Here is a 23400-nt window from a genome sequence, read left to right on the forward strand (position 1 = left end):
TTCCTCTGAGTACTCTGGTTTCCTCCCCCAGTCCTAAGACATGTGTTGTAGGCTGATTGGCTTTCCCAGATTGTCTGTAGTGTGTGAGTGGGTGTGTGAGTGTGTGTGACCGTGCCCTGCGATGGGTTGGCACCCCGTCCAGGGTGTCCCCCTGCCTCGTGCCCCGAGTCCCCTGAGATAGGCTCCAGACTCCCTGTGTAGGAAAAGCGGTACAGAAAATGAATGAATGGATGGATGGATGGATGGATGGATGGATAGTTTATTGCTTGAGATAAATTTAAGATTCTAGAGATCAAATGTAAAGGTAATGTAAAATAATCTAAAAGAAATACATATATATGATAAATAAATGTATATGATAAATATTAACTTCATAGTATCATGACTTTTATACATATTTGTTAGTCATCACAATACTAGAAATTATTATTATTGTTATTATTATTGTTATTATTATTATTACTATTATTAAGGGCCACTAGGCGGCGCTAAGGAGGAAGTCGGGTGTGTTAATCCCTCAAGGCAAACATGAGCCAGCTTGCTCCTTCCTGCACACGCGCACTACAGAGGGGATAAAATGATGGCTTTTGCACCCTATGTAGTGCACTTCATGTTTTAAAGTGGAGCCGTTTGGGACGCGTCCAAAGATGTGTGTGTCGTCCTGTTCTGGCTTCTCTTTCCTCAGCATCCTCGTCATCATCATCATCATCATCACGGTGATGCTGAGCGGCTCCTCGGTGATGGTGATGGCGTGTGTGGATGCTGCCTGAGCGCCTGGAGAGGAGGAGAGGAGGAGAGGAGGAGAGAAGAAAGACAGGACAGGAATCCTGCTCGGTGTCGGCTTTACGCGCGTCTGTGCGTCGCTCCGGTGGAATGAGAAGCTGCTGTTGCTGCTGCTGCTGCTGCAACCATGATGGAAGGTGAAACGATGCTGCTGTAACCTTCATGTCATTCTCTGCAAACACCTCATCTTTAACGCAACCTCTGTTCATTTCTCTAGCACACCTTTCCCCAGTCCTGCTCCATTTATTTATGCGTGATTTCTCTAACGCACAGACTACATTCTCGTCAAGGGTGTGTGAATGAGTGTGTGATGACTCGGGTCAGGTGTCTTAACACAGGAAACACACGAAAATGTTCAGCAAAGGAAGGATGAAGGACCAGAATGTGGAAATATTCTTAGAAACCTGGTGGAGTTAAGAAGAAAAATGCCCAAAATGTAGTCAGTAAACCAAGATATGTTCAGTGTCTGATGTTTCCTTCTTTGGTTTTATTAACTGAATGTAACCAACAAGTCATGGAAGTCTATCTCACCTAAAATCTTTTCCACAGCACTGCTGAATTCTGGATTCTGATTGGTCAGAAGGTGTTGATTCATTTTCTACAAACAGCAGCCCTGGAAATAGTGCAGCTGCAAATCACAGGCCCATGTTAATCGTTTCTATAGTAACAGCTCACACAGAGGAACTTGTATGGTGGACGCTCTACATAAACCGATGAAAAGCCGTGTGTAATCATTGGTTCTGTAAGGAGCTGGTTATTTAACATTTATGAAAGGAGTCTCCAGTGTCAGCTCTTTGTAACAGTCAGAGGAAAAGCTGTAACTTTAAGTTTTCCAACATCTTCAGGACAGAGGAATTTACGCTTTGCGGTTTCTCTGTAACATGATGAGCTGTGTTTTTTTTTTTTTTTTTACTTTTAAATTCAAGACAGTAAATAAGAGAGGCTGGTGCGGGAATGATTGTTTATAGCTGCTATAACATAAGCGAGAACAGGAACTTGTTTGAAGGATGTTCCACGACATTAAATGTAACTATAAATGGATAAAAAGTATAACCTGTTGTTCTTTAAGGAATAATACTTCTCATTGTTGGCAAATTGCTGAGGTATAAGAGGAATAAAACACTTGGGGAAATGCTGTTGTAGGAAATAATCAGCTTTGGGATGTTATCAGTAACTCCGTGTCATCACACCACCCCATCACTCATTACTTTACTATAACAGCATGTCACACCGTGGTTTATTCCATGTTTAACAAACACCAGTTCAAAGTTTGTATGTAATATAAATATTTTTGATGCCTACCTGAGCTACCTTTAATGTCTTTCATTTCCTCTGAGCAGTTTTTGGATTCTCTGAATTATAATATTTTTCCTGACATTTGTTGTCCCTTTCAGATTCTACACAGAACCCTTTTCAGAGAATATTTGACTTCTTTTCAAAAAAGTTTTATGTTGATTTTGCATCATTGGATCATTGAGTTTGGATTGTTGTCTTTTTACGGTTTCAGAAATGTTGGAATTCTAACCCAGGTTCATTTCCCCTCTTTTTAAAAACTTTAGGGGTTACAAACTTTTGCACTCAACAGTACTTGGCAGTCTGGAATTTGAACTCACAACATTTTCAGTCATTAGTATAGAACCTAAACCACTAAGCCACAAAATGCTGCATGTCTGAGTTGTCTTTTACTTTCTACTTAAACCCCTTCATGCTCTTTCTCTTTCTCTGACTCTGTCCCCCTTCCTCTTCCTCAGGACTGAAGAAGCGAACCCGAAAGGCGTTCGGGTTACGCAAGAAAGAGAAGGACACTGACTCCACGTGAGTAACTCCATAATGGATCAGTTTTTGTACTGATCATGCATTTCGTTTAAACTGTAACACTGTGCATTTCTAATACAGTGTTTTAATTATTGTTGTCACTTAAACTGACAGTATTCTCCTTTACCCCAATTATAATCGATCAACCAAGATATGTTTGTTGTCTGCAGTGCGTTCTGAGGCAAATTTTGCTAACAAGTAATGGAAGCATATAGCTACCAGTTCAGCATTGTGCAGAAAGCGGGACACGCTTTTCTTGGCTCATGAACACCAGAACTACATTATCGTCACTTCTAATGTACAAGCGCTCCAGCTCCAAACATTAGGCCAGATCCCCTTCCTGCACCAAACTCCACACCAGCATGAAAAAGAAAGATGAAGCTACGATTGTTTTTAACTCTGCAACTTTTTCTCTTATTTCCCTCCAGAAAGCCAATTAAGGAGAATTTAGTGCTAAACTGGTGGCTATCAGCTTCTATTACTTGTTAACTACATTAGCCACTTAGGTCCAGTGACTAAGTGGCTGACTACATCTGAATTAAAGACTAACACCCTCCTGCATGTGTTACGTGATTGGAAATACATCTAATTTATATACAAATGATGTAAAATCCTGTTTTATTTGATTTTAGGGGATCACCAGAGAAAGACAAATCAGTGAGTACAGTCACGTTAATACGTTCACTGTTTGAGATAGAACATTTAAAGTTAATACTGATGGATTCTAATGTATTCTGATCTACAGTGAATAAAACATGTAGTTTTCGCTTTGTGTCATTCCCAGAAAAAAGCCAACGGTGCTCCAAATGGGTTCTACGGCGAGATAGACTGGGATCGATATGTAAGCAATGCTTTTGAGTATTACTCCGCTGATCGTATATGATATGATCATATATCATGATAAGGAAATGTGATATTGTAATATTTTTTACTGTTAGATCACAATATTATCTCTTGGTGCAGCAGCACATTTTGCATAAGTTAGACCCATTTTCATATTGCTCTTAATGCAGGAAAAACAGGGCAACAACATTTGAGGTAATCATTTATTGCCAGGTATAACATTTCCCTGACTAACTCATTGCTTCATTTTGTCTATCCCAGAATTCCCCTGATGTGGATGATGAGGGCTTCAGCATCAGACCCGGAGAACAAGGAGGAAATATCCTTTTTCATGTAAAAACAATATAATTGAACTGAATAATGTTGTCTGAGCTGTGTCTCAAACTACCTGCTCTACACTGAGGTGTGGGGCTTTGTTCTCAGTGCCTTATGTTCCTAGGGTTCCATGGTCATAGAGCCCTGTTTTCCTGGGTCTTAAGTTCCTAAGGTCCTATGTTTCCAGGGCCCTATATTCCCTGTATCCTGCATGCCCAGGGTTTTATATTTTCAGGGTTCTATATTTCCAGACATCTTTGTTCCCAAGTCCCTATGTTCCCAGGGACATTGGCTCAATGCTCCTTGTCCCCAAGATCGTATCTTCCCAGAATCAGATGTTCAAAGGGTCCTATATTCCCAGTGTTTTATATTTCCGTGGTGTTGCGTTTCCAGAGTCTTTATTATCTGGACCCTATATCCCCATGGACCTCGACATGCATGCTTCTGTATTCCTGGGGTCTTTGTTCCCAGAACCCTATATTCCCAATGTCATGTGTTTCCAGAGTCCTGGTCTTACGTTCACAGGGTCCTTGTTCCCATGATTTTATGTTCTCAGCATCTTCCAGGGTTGTATAATACTGATTTCATGTTCCCAAGGTCCTTGGTGCCAGAATCATTGTTCTCAAGGTCCCAAGATCTCATACTGTAGATTCCCTTGTTCCCAAAGTCCCGTGTTCCCGTGGTCCCATGTTCCCAGCGTTCCATGAACCCTGAGAAAAAGTGGGCCTTGAGAGTATAGGACACTGGGAACATGGAACCCTCAGTACAAGAGGCCTTAGAACATGGGACCCCGGGTATATGGGACCTTGACATTTGGTGACCCCATGGGCCCAACCCTGAACTTAAGGTCCCTTACACATGTTCCCTAACTGTTTAGTATGAAGGAGAACATTGAGTTGAGTCAAATAGGACACTGTAAATATGGATGTATTCCTTGTCGAAGTAGACAACTTTCAGAAACACATTAAACCAGTATTCCTTAATGGACCTCCACCACCAGCCAAAGCCAGAACCTTCTTCTCATCCAGTGAGTCAGAGGGTGAGGATGAGCCAGGGAAGAAGTTTAAGATCAAGATCAAGCCCCTGGCACCAGATAACGGCACTGTGTCCACAGTGGATGAGCTGAAGGCCTCTGTGGGCACGCTGGCCATCTCAACCTCGCCTTTGGTAAGAACCAACAAGAACAGTTCCAGTTCTCAAATCCTACCATGTGTTAACACAAATTAAGTAGCTAATGCTTTAAACAAGCTTTGTATACCAATGCTAGCATCTTTGAAAGAATCTAATTTTGCTGTCTCCCTTTATTTGTTTCGCAACAGATGAAAAGTCCAGTAAGTCTGAAGCATGACTTAATTGTTAGAATGTTTAAAGATTAGCATGTGTAACTATCATCTACAGTTCTCTGAATGTAATTTCAACTGAAAGATCCAGTTCAGTTTATTGAGGAAAAAAATTCCCCTTAAATATAGAGAGGTATGAAACATTCCAGTGGTTTGGTAGACTGTAGTGACGTACTACCTTAAATTTGGTCTTATGATGTCAGTAACTGAGATTAACATAGTCGTCAAGTTTTTTCCCCTGCTGAATTTTGGCCACTCTTGACTTGCTGCCTGCAATCATTTTTGTCAGCAGTCTGGTTGATTGGATGTTTGGTTTATGTTATATTAATTGTGTCACTGTTTTGTGAACTAAATAGATACCTACTTCCTAAATTCTGCAGTATATTTCTCATTGGTTGTCATGATTTTGAAGCCTAAGAAGTGGTTTGGGCTGGTTTTATCACATAGATGGTGTCCCTGGACATTAGTGAGCTTCCTAGCAAACTTGAGTATTGGTTTTTATTACATAACAAATTAGAGTATCTAGATAAAAGATCTTGAATGTACAAAAATGAATAATAGTGATTTCATATGTTTAGATTTGGAATAGAATGATCAAATTTAACAATCTTGTAGAACCAGGGATGCCTGCCAAATTCACCACAAGTATCAAATGTAGTAGACTCGTGTTTTTTTTTATACTGAAAAGAATAAATGAAATGGTGTTTAAAAAAAAAAGCACATTGTTAAATAGCTAAATACTATGATATATTGTTTAACTGATTATTATCACTTTTTCCATCTTGCAACCACAGAGGCGCAGCCCGGTAAGTTTGCAATTTGCCATTTTTGAGTCATTGCAAAAAAGTTGCATGGGGCTCACTGTCAGGACTCAGAGCTGCCATTCAATATAAGCACGAATGTGGTGGTCACTCTGTGATGGACCAAACCTGCCCCCTATTGACAGGCCACAGCAACAACATAGGTCATGAATGTGTAAATATTAGCTGAACTCAAATAGTGAAATTTATTTTGCTAATGTATAGTAATAAGATGGTAGGACTTGAGCACATCATATAAAATCAACTTAATTAATTCCATGTAAGCCCACAAAACAGTCCTTCATTCAAAGTTAGGGTTGCAAGAAGTGACTGGTCAAAATGGCCAATTTGCTACATTACACAAAACATCAGAAGTCCTCTGTTTTATGTGCATAAGCTAGACAAGCTTTGGACAGACCGCAGGTTGTCAATCGGATATTGAGAAGTTGCCATAGCAATCGCAGCAAAACTCACAATCGCAACTTTGGCGCTTTGGCGCTTTGGAGATGCGTGACTGTTTTTTCCCACTGATATTTACAAATCTCTTTTAGTGGATACCCATCTGCATTTTTCACAGTTTGTCTTTTTAATTATCCAATCTGAGGACTGATTATAAGCATCATACTATTCCAGGGTCCTGGATTTTATGTTTAAGGTCCCTGTTCCCAAGACACTATTTTCCTAGGGTCCCATATTCCCAGGGTCCTATAGTCCTGAAGTCCTATTTTCCCAGGAATGTATGTTCCCAGAGCCCTGTGTTTCCAGCATCCCATATTCCCAGAGTCCTATATTCCTGAAGCCCTATTCTGCCATGATAATATGCTACTAGTTCCCTATGTTCCCAGTAGCCAGTTTCCCGTGGGGTCAGTATTCTCAAGAGCTTACATTGTTTTGCTCCCCTGTTCTCAGAATCCCATGTTCTCAGGGTCCTATATTCTGAGGTCCTAACTTGTCAGAATATTATGTTCCCAGGATTTTCATTGCCTTTGGTTCTATGTTGCTATTTGTAAGAACGGCTGGTTAAAGGGCGGGATTTTTTTGGAATTTGTGCATCTCTAGTAAAATAATTAGTACTAATTTGTAGAATCACTTACCTAACACTGTTTTTTATTTTGCTGTCTTCTTTTTCACAGTGTCCACTGAAACGAACTATCTCAAGTAAGTGTGAAATGTGTGAAAGCGAACATCCTGTTGTTCAGATTTTAATTTGCTAATTTTGTAGCATAAACAGAGCATGATTTGTGGATTCCACCATAAGCCATTACTCCTGGTTATCCCTATAGGTGAGGAGATCGCCAGGCCTAGACGTTCCACTCCAACACCGACTCTAACTCCGGGGCCTGGTCCTGACACACCAAGGTTAGCCACTGGCTGTCATGTAGACACACATCACTAATCATGGCATTTATAAACAAAAATGAAACTTTAAGCATTGGTTATGTTTAAGATCTGGTCAAATTTGTTAGTCATTAATTTTACGCTATTAGTTCTTGCTAATGTTTCTGTATTGTTGTCCTGTGTGTTCTGCAGTAAAAGGTTATCAGACAATGCTTCAGCTTTTTTCGGCCCTCCGTTTGAGGCAAACTTCGAAGCACAGAACTCGGAAGGTAAAACAAACTCTTTAAGACTATCCAAAATGCATAAATTATGCAAAATGCTAACATATGGATTCTGATCAAGAATAAACCTTCATGCTACAAAAACATGCTAATCTCTGACAAATCCAACATGCAACTATTTCTGATTTTGTATGTCTATAAAATTTTCAGCAGTAAAATTTCAATAGGTAATATGCAAGGTGACTTAGCTAGCTTTAGCCTTTAGCAATCAGCTCAGAGCTCTCATTATCATATTAAAGTATTTATAGATTTATAAATACAATAAGTAACTTAGTGTACTTTAGCCTTTAGCATGTCAGCTTTCATTGTTAATTATAATGTTGAATCATCCATAGATTAGCAAAGTGATACATGGTGCAATTAGCTTTACGGCTTAGCATGTCAGGTCCAATTGCTTATTAATACAGAATTATCTATAGGTTAGAAAATATCTATGTAGCATTACATAGCATGTAGTTATTTAAATTTATGCTAACTTTATTGATTAACATGTCAGCTGTGGTTGCTCATTAAGATGTTTATCCATAGATTAAAAATCCTATGTGTTTTAGCTAGCTTTTTACATTAGCATGTCAGCTCTGATTGCTAATTATATTACTACTTCTTGGAACATATTGATAAAAGTCTTGTTTCATCATATTTAGTGTTCTTAGCGGAGCCGGAGCTGTGGCGTCTATCAACGCCAAGCAACACCTCCCCGCTGAACAGACGCTTCCCCACAGGAGGTAAATTAGTACTGATAGAGATTTTTTCTGGGTTATGAAGTCAGCCATGTTGTTTAATCACAAATCTGTTCTTACAGCTCCACCTCCTCTTCCTCCGAAGAACATTCCTGCAACTCCACCCAGCTACAGATCCAGCTCTCTGGAATCGTCAGGTAGGAAGATTTGTACTACTATTTGGGTGGGATTAGTTTTCCGGACACACAAAAATCACATTATGACACGGAGTTCCCAATTGACAGTGGTAATATAAAATACGAAGGTGAAAATCCTGCAATAAGAGGATGACATTTTCAAATCTTACATCCAGCATCCAAAGGATGTCTGAAGAACTATCAGGAAAACACAGGTTCTATAAGGTTCTGCTGTGGCCTGAGAAATTAAGTCCAACCGTTAGTGTCACTTTTGTGTTGTGTTTTACAGCAATTTCTGTTCCTGACATTTTAGATCAGAACAATCAGAAGCTATATCAGTTCATGAGCTTTTCTTTCTAGTTTTTCAATCTTCAAAACAGTGATTGAAGGCCCCAGCGAGAATTGAACTCGCGACCCCTGGTTTACAAGACCAGTGCTCTAACCACTGAACTATGGAGCCTTGTAGCTATGGGCTTGTTAGAGCTGTTGTTATGTCAGCAAGTTGGTTCACACCCTGGAAAGTAAGTCATCTCATTTTGTTCAGCTTGTGTGTACGTAAGCACTGAGGGTGTGTCATTTTCTGCTGCTCTGGCAGGGCTCCATAGCTCTGTGTTTAGAACACTGGCCATGTAAACCATGGGTTATGAGTTTAGGCCTTGCTGAGGCCTTTGACCAAAGCTTTGAGAATACAAATGTAGAAAACAGCTCCAGGTTTGTGGGTTCTATCCTGAGCTCAGGTTATTGACTATGTAGAATTTTGCATGTTCTGTGGGTGTTCTTCAGTTTCCTCCCACTGTCCAAAACCATGTGGCTAGGTGGAATTGGTTATGCTAAATTACTCCTAGGTGTGAATGTGTGTGCGTGGTGCCCTGCAATTCACTGGTCTTCCTTTTGGAGTGAAATCTCCTGCTTTTCAGAATGTACTTTTGTTAGAACATTATTGTAAGCCACAGAAACTGCATTAGCTCCTACATTTTCTAGATCAGTGTTCTTCACTGAACCAGGAATTGTAGGGTTTAGGGCTCAGAAATGCTGGACTCATCAACATTTCTGCTACTGATTTAATTTCCCAGTGCTTTAGATCAGAAACATTGGAACCTGGGTTGGTCCATGAGATTGTCACCCTCAAACAAGTCTAGGAGATTTTCTTTCATGGTTTGGAGCTTCATAAGCTTGATTTAAGGCCCCAGCGAGAATTGAACTCGCGACCCCTGGTTTACAAGACCAGTGCTCTAACCACTGAGCTATGGAGCCATGTGTGTATGGGTATATGCTTGCATGCACACCCTGGAAAGTAAATGTACATACGTAAGCACTCTGGGTATAAAGGAAGAAAGCTTTTGTGAATATTATTCAGCTCAGTCTCTCTCATGCAGGGCTCCACAGCTCTAATAGGCAACTATAAGCCCTCAGTAGTAAATATAATCTCTTTGATAAAGGTGTTTTTCAATTTCCACCTATGTAACAATATAAAGTCCCCTGGCCTGCTTCATTGACTGCTGGGGGTACCTGGACTCCACATTGAGATCCACTGATCTAGAAAATGTAGCAGTTGTAACTGTTAAAGCAGTTTGTGTAGACTATAACCAGTTTTTATCAGATTTTAAAGTACACTTTAAAGATCAACACAGGATCATCAAGGTTCTGCTGTAGCCTGAATTATCTCACAAAAGCACAGCACAGTGTGAAAAGTTTAATTTCAGCAGTTAGTGCCACTTATTGTGTCTTCTTTTCCAGCAATTTCAGTTCCCAACATTTTGAATTACAAACATCAGAACCTGAAATCGTCTTTATAATTTTTTTATCTTCAAAAAAAGGGCCCATCAAGATTTGAACTCACAGTCACTGGTTTACAAGGCCAGTGTGCTAACCATTGAGCCCTACATGAGACCTATTGTGTGGAAGAATGTGAAGAACATTTATGAAAGTTATCTTCAGTCACACCCTTGGTGCTTATGCATACACAGAATGATAAAGTAAACAAAAACTAGTGATAAAGTGTTTGCATTTCAGGGTGATTACTAATTTACATAACAAAAGGCCCACAGTGGAAAAATCTAAAAGCTTCTGCAGGTTTCAAGGGTCACCGTTTTATTCAGTACTTGTTCAGACTCAGAACTCACACAGTCTCACAAACTGTGGTTTTTCAAACAGGTAGTCCGTTATTAGTGAGATCTCTGATCACAGTTTCTGTCCAAGCCTAAATGGTTGGATAGGATTAAAAGTGCTGAACAAGTAGAAGGACCTACTTGATGGAGTGCTACCAGTACTACGTAGGTAGGAGTAGGAGCACAGTGTCTGCAGGATGTACATTATTTGAAGAAGTTTATTAAAATATATAGTGTATAATGTTACCAAATGTATAGTGTATAGTGCAGGAGAGTGTATGATGGTTACAAAGTAATTTTGGGTGTTCTGCTCACTCCTTTATCTTGGCGGCCCCTCAGTTGTCCCCACTCAGTCCCAGGTCAGCATTGTAGACCTTTCTGTGTAGTCATGATGATTGAACCTCTCAGTCACACCAGATTTTCAGAACCCATTTTCACACAGACACTGTCATTTTTTTAAACCACCTGGCATGGGATTGATACATCAACTGTGGCAGCCCCAAGGATGGATTAATCAAAGATTTGTGGTACGCCAGCACCAGTCTTTCCAGGGTCTTGACGTTAGATGACAGTACAATCAGATCTAGTCAATATGCTTTTTCTTCTTCTTTTCTCTGTAAGAATCAGTTTGACCTCTTGATGGTATATCATATCACCATCCACAGCAGATGTCAGTGATGAGCACATCTGCCCTTAGTCTCATATGGTGAAGCAACATCACAGATGCCAAAGCACTTCATTCTGTACAATTTCACCTTGTCTTCAGTCTTCTGTGAGTCCTCTGTGGATTGCTCTTTAACTAAAAACTGTTTTTTTGGGCAGGTTATTACAGTGTTGTTCCAAGTGTAAGAGGAGAAGGATCACCTTCGATCTATCGGGACATTCTACTATCAGACCCTACAGGGGGCCCTGCTCTTCCTGACATGGACAATGTATTTGCCCCATCAGATACCCCCAAATCTGAATCAGAGATGTTGCAGTCCAACTGGGTCAGTTTCACTGATGGGACAACCTCCAGGCCTCCACCCCCTGATGAGCCTGCCCCTTCCCCACCTCTCTCATCCTCTTCTGAGGACACACCCCCTACTTCACCTCCTGCCTCATCGCCTCCTCTGCTGCACTCTATCCCTCCACCTGAATCTCCTCCTCCCCCACCCCCAGATTCCCCCCCAGACTCCCTATCTCCTGATGATCTGGCCCAACCCCAACATTCCACATTCCCGCTCCAAGAGTCCAGCTTTTCCATGACTACTCCTCTCACTCTACCTAGCCCTGGCATGCCCCCTCTGCCAACTGTGCCACCTCCTCTGGGGATGCGAGATGATGCCAGAAGAACACCAGACTCTTTTGGGCTAAGAGAGGAAATCCTCTCACTTTCCACCTCACCCAAGGACATTGGGATGGGGGGTTTGCGTGGCACACCACCTCCACTGCCCCCTCTCACCTACAGGAGTGTGGCCGTCTCACCAGGGCCTGGTAGCCGTGAGTGTTTCACATTCTTATAGTCTCTTTTTAATCTTTATGTCCTGTTATGGTATGTTGGGAGTGTTTCCCATGGTCCAAAAGTATAAATGTACCCTCAAAAGGTACACCAGTAGTTCAATTATGTATGTCAATTTTCGTCAACAAAAATGTTTTTCTAAGGCACGTACGATGTTTCTTTGAGGCTACCACCCCACTGACATATCTTTGTACCCTAAAAACCCCACTTCGACCCCAGCATACCCAAGGACATGTTTTTGAGAGTGCAAAGCTTCTGGCTTTTAATAAGATATATATGGTATAAATGTCAAATCTAGAAAAACGGTTCCAAGGACAGCTCTTTGGGAAGAACTTTTAACTGTCCAAAGAACCCTTTAAAGAGTGTACATTGGCACAGCAATGAAAATCTATCAAGGTTTTCAGACAGGTAGTAGGTTTGTGAAAAAGGTATCTTTGTATTAGGACACATAAACTTTGTCTATAGTTGTTTTTCTCCTTACAATATAATGCATTATTAGTATGCGGATGATGTGCTAGCACTACTGAGAAATGAAGTATAGGGTGCCAAGCACTTCTACAAGTACAGCTTGGCCTAGAAAAGATGTCAAGCCGCAACCCTAAAGAAAGCAAAATTCAGAGTGGATATTTTGCCAAAAATTGGCCAATGGGCATTGAAGATATAAGGTACCACATGGCCAATGTGCAGTATATTACTGTTTAATTTAAGACGTTGGTAGCCCAAAGAAATTCAGAAACTAGATAATCAAGTACATAGGGAAGGGTGTATGAGTATAGTGCTTACAAACATAACCATTATGGTACAAGATCTTTCTGTATCTTTAGTGATCATGACCACCGGTAGTGTTTTTATATTACTGTGTGAAGATTTCAGGGAGTTAGACATTTTTAATTTTCTTTAGGGCCTTCATCACCTGCACGTCCTGGCACTCCTTTATCAGCAGGTAGCCCAATACCACCACTCCCACCCCGGCCATCCTCGCGGCCCAAACTTCCCCCTGGTAAACCAAACGTGGCAGACTTGGTATGATACACTCCTCTCTACACACACACACCAATTTTATATATTTCAAATCCTTAGATTTCAACTATACCGTCATTGTTTTTTTTCTGAAATCAATGTATTCTTGTGTACTGTTGGCTCCCAGGCTTGGCCCATCAGCGGTCCTGTCCACTCATGGAGTCCTCCTCCCTTTGCTCCCCTGGCCCGAGCAGAAAGTAGCTCCTCCATTTCTTCCATCACTTCCCTCAGTGCTGCCTCCACACCAACGCTTGGCAGAGAGTTCAATCTCTCTGTCTCAGGTGAGCTGCTAAAGATCTTGAGCTGCTAAAGATCTTGATCAGGAGGCTTGGGGACTCCAGGCCTCCTTATTTTCCCTGATGATGTTTGTCATCAGATGAGTGATGAGGGCAAAAGCTCTTCAGATGAGTGGCAAAAGCTCTTCAAGATAAACACCATGATTTACTACTACTAGACATTCAAAATGACCTGGATGACCATTAACCTTCACATACATGCAGAATTTAAGGTTAAGCCTAGACTAACCAGGAACTGGCACGCAAGAAAATCCCGATTTTAGTCTGATCTTCCTTAGACTCGGTTGATTTAGACTTAGAGTATACTGTAGTTTGAGTCAAGACTAACTTAATGTAAGGGTGTATCTGCTGTTCTCTCTTTGTTTTAGCCTGTTCCCGAGGACCAAGTCCACTTACCATGGGTCCCCAGGACACTCTACCAGTGGCAGCAGCCTTCACAGAGACCATCAGCGCCTACTTCAAAGGAGCCGACCCCAGCAAGTATGGACTACACTGAACAAGTACAGCTGAACCATGTCCAGCAGCAGCACGAATATGTCTCAGTCATGCATGTCGAGTCATTAGTCCCAACCATCCCTCACTCTGTGTCTCTGCAGGTGTGTGGTAAAGATAACTGGAGAGATGGTTCTGTCCTTCCCAGCAGGCATCACAAGACATTTCTCGAACCAGCCGAGTCCTCCAGTACTGACCTTCACTATCAGCCATTACAGCCGTCTGGAGCAGGTCCTCCCCAACCCTCAGCTGCTCTGCTGGTAAAAGCACTGTTTATAATGTCAAGGGTTGCAAAAATTGACTCATGAATAAGATTTTATATTTAGGGGGGCCACGAGGGGTCAGAGTATGTGAACGATGTTGCACTGTTCCACCTTTGGATTCCTGCTAAAGCTTCCTGTACTTTAGGCAATGTAAAAGGCCTCAGCTATTTGCAGTTTCCTCATATTGCTAAGATTTGCTAAAAATTTGTGAAATATTTGGGTTATAATAGCGGGACATCCACAGTGAACTGGACTATGACTTATGCGCAGTGACCCGATGCCTGCCTTCTCCGACTGTAAAGAGTTTCGGGTGAACATGCCCAACCTGATGGCTCATCTCAAGAAGGTGGCGGACCAGCGGCCTCAGGCTACCTACTACAATGTGGACATGCTGAAGTACCAGGTGAGCCGAGAACACACTTTATTTCATCAGTTATATCAGTTAGAAATTCTATTTCCTTAAACAAGAAAATAACACAGATATTCCACTTCACTTGAATTCTGGATTCTAATTGGTCAGAAAGTGACATTTGCCATGTGTTTTCTTGCCCAGGTGTCGGCACGGGGCATCCAGTCTACTCCATTGAACCTGGCACTAAGCTGGCGCGGTGATGCTAACAGCACTGACCTCAGGATAGACTACAAATACAATGCAGAGGCCATGCCCATCCCCACACCCCTCACCAACATCCACTTCCTGGTGCCAGTGGACGGCGGTGTAACCAAACTGCAGGCCATGCTGCCTCCAGCTATATGGTGAGGATCTGTGATTAATCATGTCACAATAACTTAACCATTATTCATGGATGTTAGCTCAGCAGCTAACATTCTGTGCTAGTTACCCAATGGTTGTGAGTTCAAATCCCAGAATCACGCAATGTTAGCTGCACTCTTGATGTTTTGATCCCCGTATGGTTATGCTAGCATGGGGAATTAATCTGTTCGACTAAACATTTTTTTTGTTCTCTCAGGAACCCAGAAACCCATAAGATACTGTGGAAGATCTCTGAACTCTCGCAGAAATCAGAAAACGGAGGTACAAAGAAGTTCAAGTCAGTTTTGACACAAAGTTATTTAGTTATCATTTTTGTTCACCTAGTCATTTCATGTAATACTCATTGGTGGTGAGAAGAGTATTGAAAATCTTTGATTTATGTGAATTATCTTTGGTTAATTAACTTATAATTTGTTTCTTCATGTTCATAGTAATTACTGAGTAATAAGCCTTAAGATTCCTTCCATAAATGTTACATAAACACTTTAACATCTGGTGACAGTTTCAACACCTTCTTGTTGAAACTGTCACCAGATGACACATATTTTTACAATCTGTTTTAAGTGTCGGGTTTTTTATGTTGAGCATCTTCCGTAAGTCCCTGTGAATGATCTATTACTGTAGAATTGAGCATTAGAACGAACCCATTAATATAAACCAGGCTGTAAAGGGATAATTATGAATGGATGTAAAAAAAAAAAAAAAAAAAGACATCCAAAACTGTAAGTATATGGACTAGGAAACTAGGAACTAGGAAAGCAGCAAGTTAAGAACTCTTGCTCTGTCCCAAAAGGTAAAATTCATGTCTCATTAGTGTTCATACTATAAACACTTTGTAATATTTACCAACCAACTGTAGATCTTAACGAATTTATTAGCTCCGCCCTCTATACCTGGTCAAACCATGAAAATGATGTAAAGTGTTTAAAGCCAAAATGACGGGTCATGTGCGTGTTTTTTCATGTTAGGAGTGGGGGCGCTGTTGTGTCGCTTCCAGCTGGCCGAAGGTCCGAGTAAACCGTCCCAACTGGCCGTGCAGTTCACTAGTGAGGGAAGCACACTGTCCGGCTGCGACTTCCAGCTGCTGGGAAGTGGATACAGACTGTCCCTGATTAAGAAGCGCTTCTCGACAGGTGTGTGAATTTGATAAATAAGGAATAAAGCATGACAGGCCATGCTTTATAGGAAAATAATCAGTGACATCACACTGTAGTTACTGTTAAAACACTGAAGTTGAACATTTCCAGCACGTCCTGAAGTGTTTTATTCCTCTTACACCACATCTGTAACACCTACTGACTGCTACAAAGTGCTGACACTGGAGACTCCTTCCATTAATGTTAATAACTTACAGAAACACCTTTTCTTTAATGTGGCTAAGTGCAGTGTCCACTGTACACGTACTTGTGAATGAGCTGTTACTATAGAAACGGTAACATATTAGAGCAAGCGCATTAATATAAACCTGTGATTTGCAACTGCACTATTGTCAGATCTGCTGTTACAGAAAATTAATCAACACCTTCTGACCAATCAGAATCCAGAATTCATCCGATGTTATTAAATATATATTGTCTGTTTTTCAGTGTTATTTGATCTATTTTACAGGTAAATATTTGGCAGATAACTGACGTCAGTTAACAACAACAACTCGTGGAACAGACGGAGTGACGACGCCTTCAAATTCACCACTGAAGAGACTTAACAATGTTTTTAAAATTCAAAGGGATTCCTTAACTTGGAATTTCACAAGTAGTGTCTCTCCGGCATAGAATATTGTGTGTGTGTGTGTGTGTGTGTGTGTGTATAAAGGCAATTTCAGGACAAATGCAATACAGCAACATTCTTTGCTGGGTTTATGCACGAAGGCAGAGTTTCCTCTCAGAGCTTGATAATATGCGTGTTTGTTTGTGTGTGTGTGTGTGTGTGTGTGTGTATGAGTGACTTTATATCCTGGGCATGTGCCGATAATCAGGTACTTAAAATATTGTGATATTCACCATGAACAATTCTTAGCGAGGGTGCTTTTATTTATTTATTTTTTAAAGTCACCATAATTTTGTTCATCAGATAAAAGTTTCCGAAAATTTTAAAAACTGTTGCGAAGACTGAAAAATTAGTTTACGAACAATAACATAATTACAGATTTATTTTTACTTGTATTATATGAGGTAAAATAATGTAAAGGGACCTGAAAGTTACTGCATAATTTGCTAGCTAGCTCTAGATAGATTTCTTTAGATAGCTACTTATGAAACATAGAGATAAAAGATTCATAGTCATTCCCAGGGTGAAATTTAGGAGGATATTTACCTGATTTACCTAATGATACGCTAGCCAGCATTAGGTAACTATCTAGTTAACTAATACTACAAGTTATACCCCATAACTGTTATATTAGCTTGTTTTTTGGGGGGAGGTTCAATTTAGCTAGCTATTTTTTTTTGTAAGCTAGTTAACATTAGTTGCAAAGCCCCTTATATTTGCACAATATTAGATGCAATGCAGGATAAAATGTCAAAAATGCATATTTGCTATATGTCAAAAGTGAATGTAATACAACTTGACAGGCACTGTGTTAAACCTGTTAGCTTGATATTTGATACAAATGGTGATAAAGTGTCAGGAGGATATTGTCATTTGTCAGAAGTCATTTCCTGGGTTAAATTTTGTGACCTAATGTAATACAGACTAACTGGCAGTATATGTATCTTGTTAGCTAGCGTTAGTTAACTAGCATTTGTTAGCTAGCTAGCTACATTCTCTTGCTCTTTAATACAAAGGGGTAACATTTACTGAGATATAAAAACATAAAATCGGCACATGCCTTGTGATATCGTGTACTGTTAATCCCAGAGTTTGATTAGCCAATATAATAACAGAAACCGGTGAGGTGATGTTCGGTTATGTTTTAAATATTTATTTCCCCCCCAAAACAATGCAAATAACATGTGTTATACTAGATAAATGATACTGGACGTCAGATTTACCTCAAATTTTCTAACTAGTTCAACCAAATGTTGAACTTGAAAAAAAAAAAAAAGCTGTAAATCATAACAGAGAAGGAAACGTGGTAGACATCAGATTAGTTTCATATGAATTTTGATATTCGCGTCGGTTGTGAGGTGATGTTTTTGTCTGTGAGGTTGAAAAAGCGGAAATGATGTTCCATAATTAGATATCGATAAACTCTGGAATTCAATTTTCATGCAACATAGCGATGCCTAAACATTTTCTAATCATGTGTCTTGAATCAAAATACTAATAATGTTGATAATTAAGCGACACAGAATCTGTGTCAGGATTTAATGCAGCATTCCGTAGTATGAACTATTTACCGATTTGATTTTCCACAATGTGGACTTTTTTTAAACGTTTTTTTTTTTTCTGTAGCAATATTGATGATTGTGTATAAATGTAAGATAAGAATTGTTATATGTATATGTAACGGATATACAGCTTCTACGTATTATCATAAGCCAATGTTTAGTAGTTGAAAAAAAATTCATGACCGCACTTTATTTCAATGTTCCTTTTATTTGATGTTATTTTTCTCCATTTTTTTAAAACACACATTATTTATGAAGTATACAAATGGCCGTTTTATATATCTAAAAGTCAAAACCCCTTGTTTCAGCGTGTACTGTACGATGCTTTGACGTATTCTAGGCATCTGTTTTATTTATCGTAAGTCTACTCAAGCAAGAAAAGTTCATACCTCCAAGCCACCAGGGGGTGATAAGAAACACATGGATAAACCTCAGATACCCACCTTGTTATTCAACTCGGTGAGAAAGTTCCAGAAAGATTGCTGTATGTACATACATCATACATCAGTCACCCTGGTGGTTATCCGTGATTTGACTTTTAAGATTTCTCAATTCAAGAACTAGTCACATTGCTAGCTACAGTATGTTTTCGAAAAGTTAAATATAATATTTAGTGTTTACAACTTTTCTTGATAAAAACACATTTCACTACATGAAGGCCACAACATGCATTATAGCTGTTGTCTGGTGCCATGCTAGCATAACAATTTTAGGTTAGCAAAACTTTTTCTCGAATGTTCTAGAAACTTTTGGCTGCTTTTTTTGGTTGCAAATTTAATCTGTCACATTTTCTGGCTGTTCCGAGGAGAATTCTTACATAACATTGAGAAATGTACAAAGTTACTGCAACATTTTCAGCCGCATGAACAATTACGTCCCACAGCTGCATACGTAATTTACATTCACCTTCCACTTTAATAGAAGCACCTACACATCTGCTCTTTTATGCAGTTATGCAATCATTCAATCATGTGGCAGCAGCACAATGCAAAAAATCATGCACATACAGGTCAAGAGCTTCAGTTAATGTTCACTTCAAACATCAGAATGGAGAAAAAGTGTGATATCTGTGACTTTAACCATGGCATGGTTGTTGGTACCAGATGGGCTGGTTTGACTATTTCATAAACTGCTGATTTCCTGGGATTTTCACACACAACAGTCTTTAGAGTTTACACAGAATGGTGCGAAAAACAAAACACATTGACTGAGAGACAGTTCTGTGGGTGGAAATGCCTTGTTCATAAGAGAGATCAGAGGAAAATGGACAGATTGGTTCGAGCTGCCAGGAAGGATATCGTAACTCATATAATCACCCTTTACAATCGTGGTGAGCAGAAAAGCATCTTAGCATGCACAAAACATTGAACCGTGAGGTGGATGGGCTACAACAGCGGAAGACCACATCAGGTTCCACTCCTGTCAGTCAAGAACAGGAATCTGAGGCTATCATCCAATCACCTGGTCTTTTTCCAGTCTTCAACTGTCCAGTTTGGGTGTGCCTGTGCCCACGATAGCCTCAGCTTCTTGTTGCCACATGACTGAATGATTGGATAACTGCACAAATGAGCAGTTGTATGTGTTCCTATTAAAGTGGATGGTGATGGTATGTAACTAGCTAAAATTAATCGTATTGCTAAACACTCCATTTCTTCAAAAAGTTAGAAAAATCTGTTTCAAAAATCTGTTTTCATTGCATTTGTGCCCTTCCTAATGAAAAAAAAAAACATTTAGGACAGGTCCAAGAAAATTCTCTCATAAAAGGTTATGTTTAGCACAAAGGTTTTTAGTAATGTTTTAGAAATCTGAATTATAAAAGTAGCCAACCAGCTAGAAGAATGCTAGCTGCTAGTCACTTCCTAGCTAAAACAAAGCGATATCAGATCATATAATAATCTAAAGTACGAAGGTTTTCAAAAGGTTATAAAAATAACATTGGTGAAATATTGTGAAAATGTGATATAGTAATGGTCTGTGTTTACGATGCTCACGGTGAGAGAAAAGCTAACAGTATGGAGATGTTTGTGTTAATGTTCAGGCTACTAAAAATGTTACAAGTGTTATAGCAGTGTGTTACATTTCTAAATATTTCTGAACGTTATGTAAGAATTCTCCTCAAATCACCCAGAAAACCCTGATAGACTGAATGTTTGAGAAACCGAACGGTAGTTAGAACCTTTCAGAAAGCGTTTTGCTGATGCTAACATAACACTGTTAATGTTGCTAGCATGCTGTGGCCTTTTTTTGTAGTGAAAATGTGGGGTTTTTTTCAAGAAAATATATAAACACTAAACATCTGCAGTATGTATTTAACTTTATATCTGAACACTACTGGAGCTAGCACTGCGGTTAGTTTTTTAGTCAAGGAATTTCAAATTCTTAATGATTTTTTTGGTTGTTGCATAAATAATCATGATCCTTTCTGTCCTGAAAAGAGATTCGGGTCAAGAAAACTTCAACGACTCTGTTGATTCTTACGTAGTTTGAAATTATTAAAAAAAAATTTAAAAAAAACAGGGTTGTATGTGCTTATCACGCTACGGGGTTACAGTGTTAATTAGGTGATACTGTTGATTTTGGAAAGCTGTACTGTTTTTTTTTTTATTTTTTTCATTTTGGGGGGTTTAATATTAAAACAGGTTCCACAAAAATAATCTCTGGAATTATGAACGCTAATTATTTTGATCAGGATGAATCAGGAATATGGCCGCCATCAGTTTAGCAGATTATTTTGTTTACATTATTACATTATATTATTTGAATCATTTTTTAGACCTTACATGACCTGCACAGAGACTTTTTCTTGTGCCGTGTGTGTGTGTGTATGTGTGTGTGCGTGTGTGTGAGCGCCGTTTTGCCGGTTACAATTTCATCTCATAGAAAAAGCCATGTGCGAAGTAATATCTGTATTTATCAGTTGCATCTTGTTCATTACAGATAAAACAGAATATGCAAAAGTTTAATGTGTAGGATACGGCCTTCACAGGGTCTATGATAATATAAAGGTTGAAAATGATAGGTATATTAAAGGTGTAATATAAAGTATTAACATAAAATAAATAAATTAAAAACACCACTGTGGGGTCTGTCTGCTTGTCAGTCGGTTTCTGCTAGCTTGTTTGCCAGTTTACCTGTTAGCTTACTAACATTTCGTTCTGTTACAATTGTACCGATCGCATAACTGGTTATGACTAAAAGAATTCCCAACCAGTAGACACTGAAAGGATAAACGTGTCGTAAACTCTGGTATTATTTACTCAATTACTCATTTTGTGTTACTTTTACTCTTATTTTTTAAATTTCTGTATTTATTTCTGTATTTTCTTTGTCCATATGCTAATGTGGGAGCTGTGAAACAGGTCAGCCTACTAAATACATAAATCAAGCTGAAATAAAAAATATTAATAAGAATTTTTGAGCTTTAAATAATAATTATTAAATTTTGTTTGTTGGTTTGTAGTCAACAAATAAATAAATTAGTTAATTAATTAATATTTTTTTATAATTTTAAAAGTTTATTTGTTTGTCTATTTATTTGCTTATTTTGTATATTAATAGAACTTGATATGAAAATAAATCTTCAAATGGAAGGCAGGTTGCTTTTTAGTGTCACGGATTTGTAGAGGAGGCAGAAGCAAGTGCAGATAGTGTTTACTGAGTATGGTGCTAGCAAAACCAGTGACGTGACAACAAGGACATAAACATGAACAGAGCAGACGCAGCAAAGAACATTGGGTAGTTCAGCACCCCTTTGGTGCTACCATGACAGAACCCCCTGAAACACAGTCAAGAGGGGGTCCTGGACAGCCTTGTGAGAAGTTTCTATGCTGATAAGGGCCCTTAGGCCCACGAAGTTTCTCAGGAGCAATACCCTTAGCTTAGCCGGAAGGAGGCGTGACATACTCCGCAAGGTGGTGAGGTGGAGCAAACACTTCCGCATAGCTAAGGGGTGGCATGACTTTCAAGGCACAAAGCCGGGGGGGAGCGACGTCCTCAGCTGAGCAAGAGTGGGGAGTGACGTCCTCCGCAAGACCAGGAGGGGGAGCGATGTCCTCAGCCGAGCAAGAGGGGGAGCAACGTCCTCAGCTGAGAAGGAGGCGGAGCGACAGCCTCAGCTGAGCAAGGAGGCGGAGCGGCGTCCTCAGCGGAGCAAGAAGGTGGAGCGACATCCTCAGCGGAGTAGGAAGGCGGAGTGATGTCCAAAGTTGAGCCGGCCGGTGTAGTGAAGTCCAAGGCGGAGCATGACAACGGAGCAACGGCCACTGCGAAGCCAGTGGGGGGGGCGAAGTTGAAGGCGGAGTCAGAAGGGGGAGCGACGTCCTCCACGAAGCCAGAGGGGGGAGCAATGTCCTCTGTGAGGCCAGAGGGGGGAGCGACGTCCTCAGCCGAGCAAGAGGGGGAGCGACGTCCTCAGCGGAGTAGGAAGGCTGAGCGATGTCCAAAGTGAAGCCGGGTGGTGTAGTGACGTCCAAGGCGGAGCAGGGAGATGGAGTGATGCCCATGGCGAGGCTGTGATCTGTAGTGGCAGCAGAGCTAGGAGGCAGAACGACATCCGAAATGGGGCAGGGAGGGTGGGAGGCGGCTCCATCCAGGTCAGTAGCCTCCCATTCCCAGAGGAGAGGCATGGCATCAGGTCCAGTCAGGGATTTGTAGAGGAGGCGGAAGCAAGTGCAGATAGTGTTTATTAAGTATGGTGCTAGCAAAACCAGTGATGTGACAACAAGGACAATAAACGAAGCAAATAACATACAACCATAAGCGGTACTGTGGCACACACGACAGCACACTAACACAACGACAAAAGCTTGACAGTGAAACACACAGAAACCACAACTTAAACAGGGGTGCTTATTAGGAGTAACACAGAGCAGGTTTGAGTGATTAGTGGGACATGGGACATGGTCATGTGATGTGTTGGGGCTAATGGGTAATGTAGTTCAGTGCCCCTTTGGTGCTATCATGACATTTAAAACAAACTCCTTAGCTAAGTTCACAAGCATCAATATTATTATTACAGTGTGATTAATGTGTGTATTTGATCTTATATTCCATGATTAGCCTAATGATACTATATTAGGACTAAAAATTATTTAATTAATGTGCTTTATCATTATACAATGTTTATTTTTTTATTCATTTTTTATATAACACGTGATGAGATTTTGGACTTAAAGTGAAAGGTGTTATATAAATAAGGTTGTTTCTAACTGTCCTAGTAAATATTTAAGTAATTTGAATAATTAGT

The 23400-nt window shown here is 40.1% G+C and overlaps 1 protein-coding gene and 2 non-coding genes across 3 annotated transcripts; 1 reads left to right on the forward strand and 2 right to left on the reverse strand.

Annotated features, from left to right (window-relative positions):
• Nucleotides 1-642: 642 nt before the first annotated feature.
• sgip1b (SH3GL interacting endocytic adaptor 1b) lies at nt 643-21437 on the forward strand. Its single transcript, XM_026935916.3, has 23 exons — nt 643-920; nt 2535-2598; nt 3231-3255; nt 3383-3439; nt 3703-3760; nt 4751-4923; nt 5076-5087; nt 5891-5902; nt 7030-7054; nt 7180-7255; nt 7427-7503; nt 8160-8240; nt 8318-8392; nt 11302-11961; nt 12882-13003; nt 13128-13281; nt 13665-13776; nt 13893-14048; nt 14322-14454; nt 14605-14807; nt 15023-15087; nt 15795-15959; nt 16435-21437. The coding sequence occupies exons 1-23, from the start codon at nt 911-913 to the stop codon at nt 16455-16457; spliced, it is 2538 nt and encodes an 845-aa protein (XP_026791717.2). The 5' UTR covers nt 643-910; the 3' UTR covers nt 16458-21437.
• Nucleotides 8759-8831, reverse strand: trnat-ugu (transfer RNA threonine (anticodon UGU)). Its single transcript has one exon. It is a non-coding gene; the product is annotated as a tRNA-Thr (tRNA).
• On the reverse strand, nt 9553-9625 carry trnat-ugu (transfer RNA threonine (anticodon UGU)). The gene has a single exon. It is a non-coding gene; the product is annotated as a tRNA-Thr (tRNA).
• Nucleotides 21438-23400: the final 1963 nt, after the last annotated feature.

Source organism: Pangasianodon hypophthalmus, chromosome 4 (genome assembly GCF_027358585.1).
Source record: "Pangasianodon hypophthalmus isolate fPanHyp1 chromosome 4, fPanHyp1.pri, whole genome shotgun sequence".
NCBI classification, from domain to species: domain Eukaryota; kingdom Metazoa; phylum Chordata; class Actinopteri; order Siluriformes; family Pangasiidae; genus Pangasianodon; species Pangasianodon hypophthalmus.

Bases quoted from the DNA above. Each gene is read 5' to 3' on its own strand.
- sgip1b (XM_026935916.3), top strand. The intron at 3,761-4,750 runs ATATCCTTTTTC...ATGGACCTCCAC, and splicing joins ACCCGGAGAACAAGGAGGAA to CACCAGCCAAAGCCAGAACC. The intron at 8,241-8,317 runs GTAAATTAGTAC...CTGTTCTTACAG, and splicing joins CAGACGCTTCCCCACAGGAG to CTCCACCTCCTCTTCCTCCG.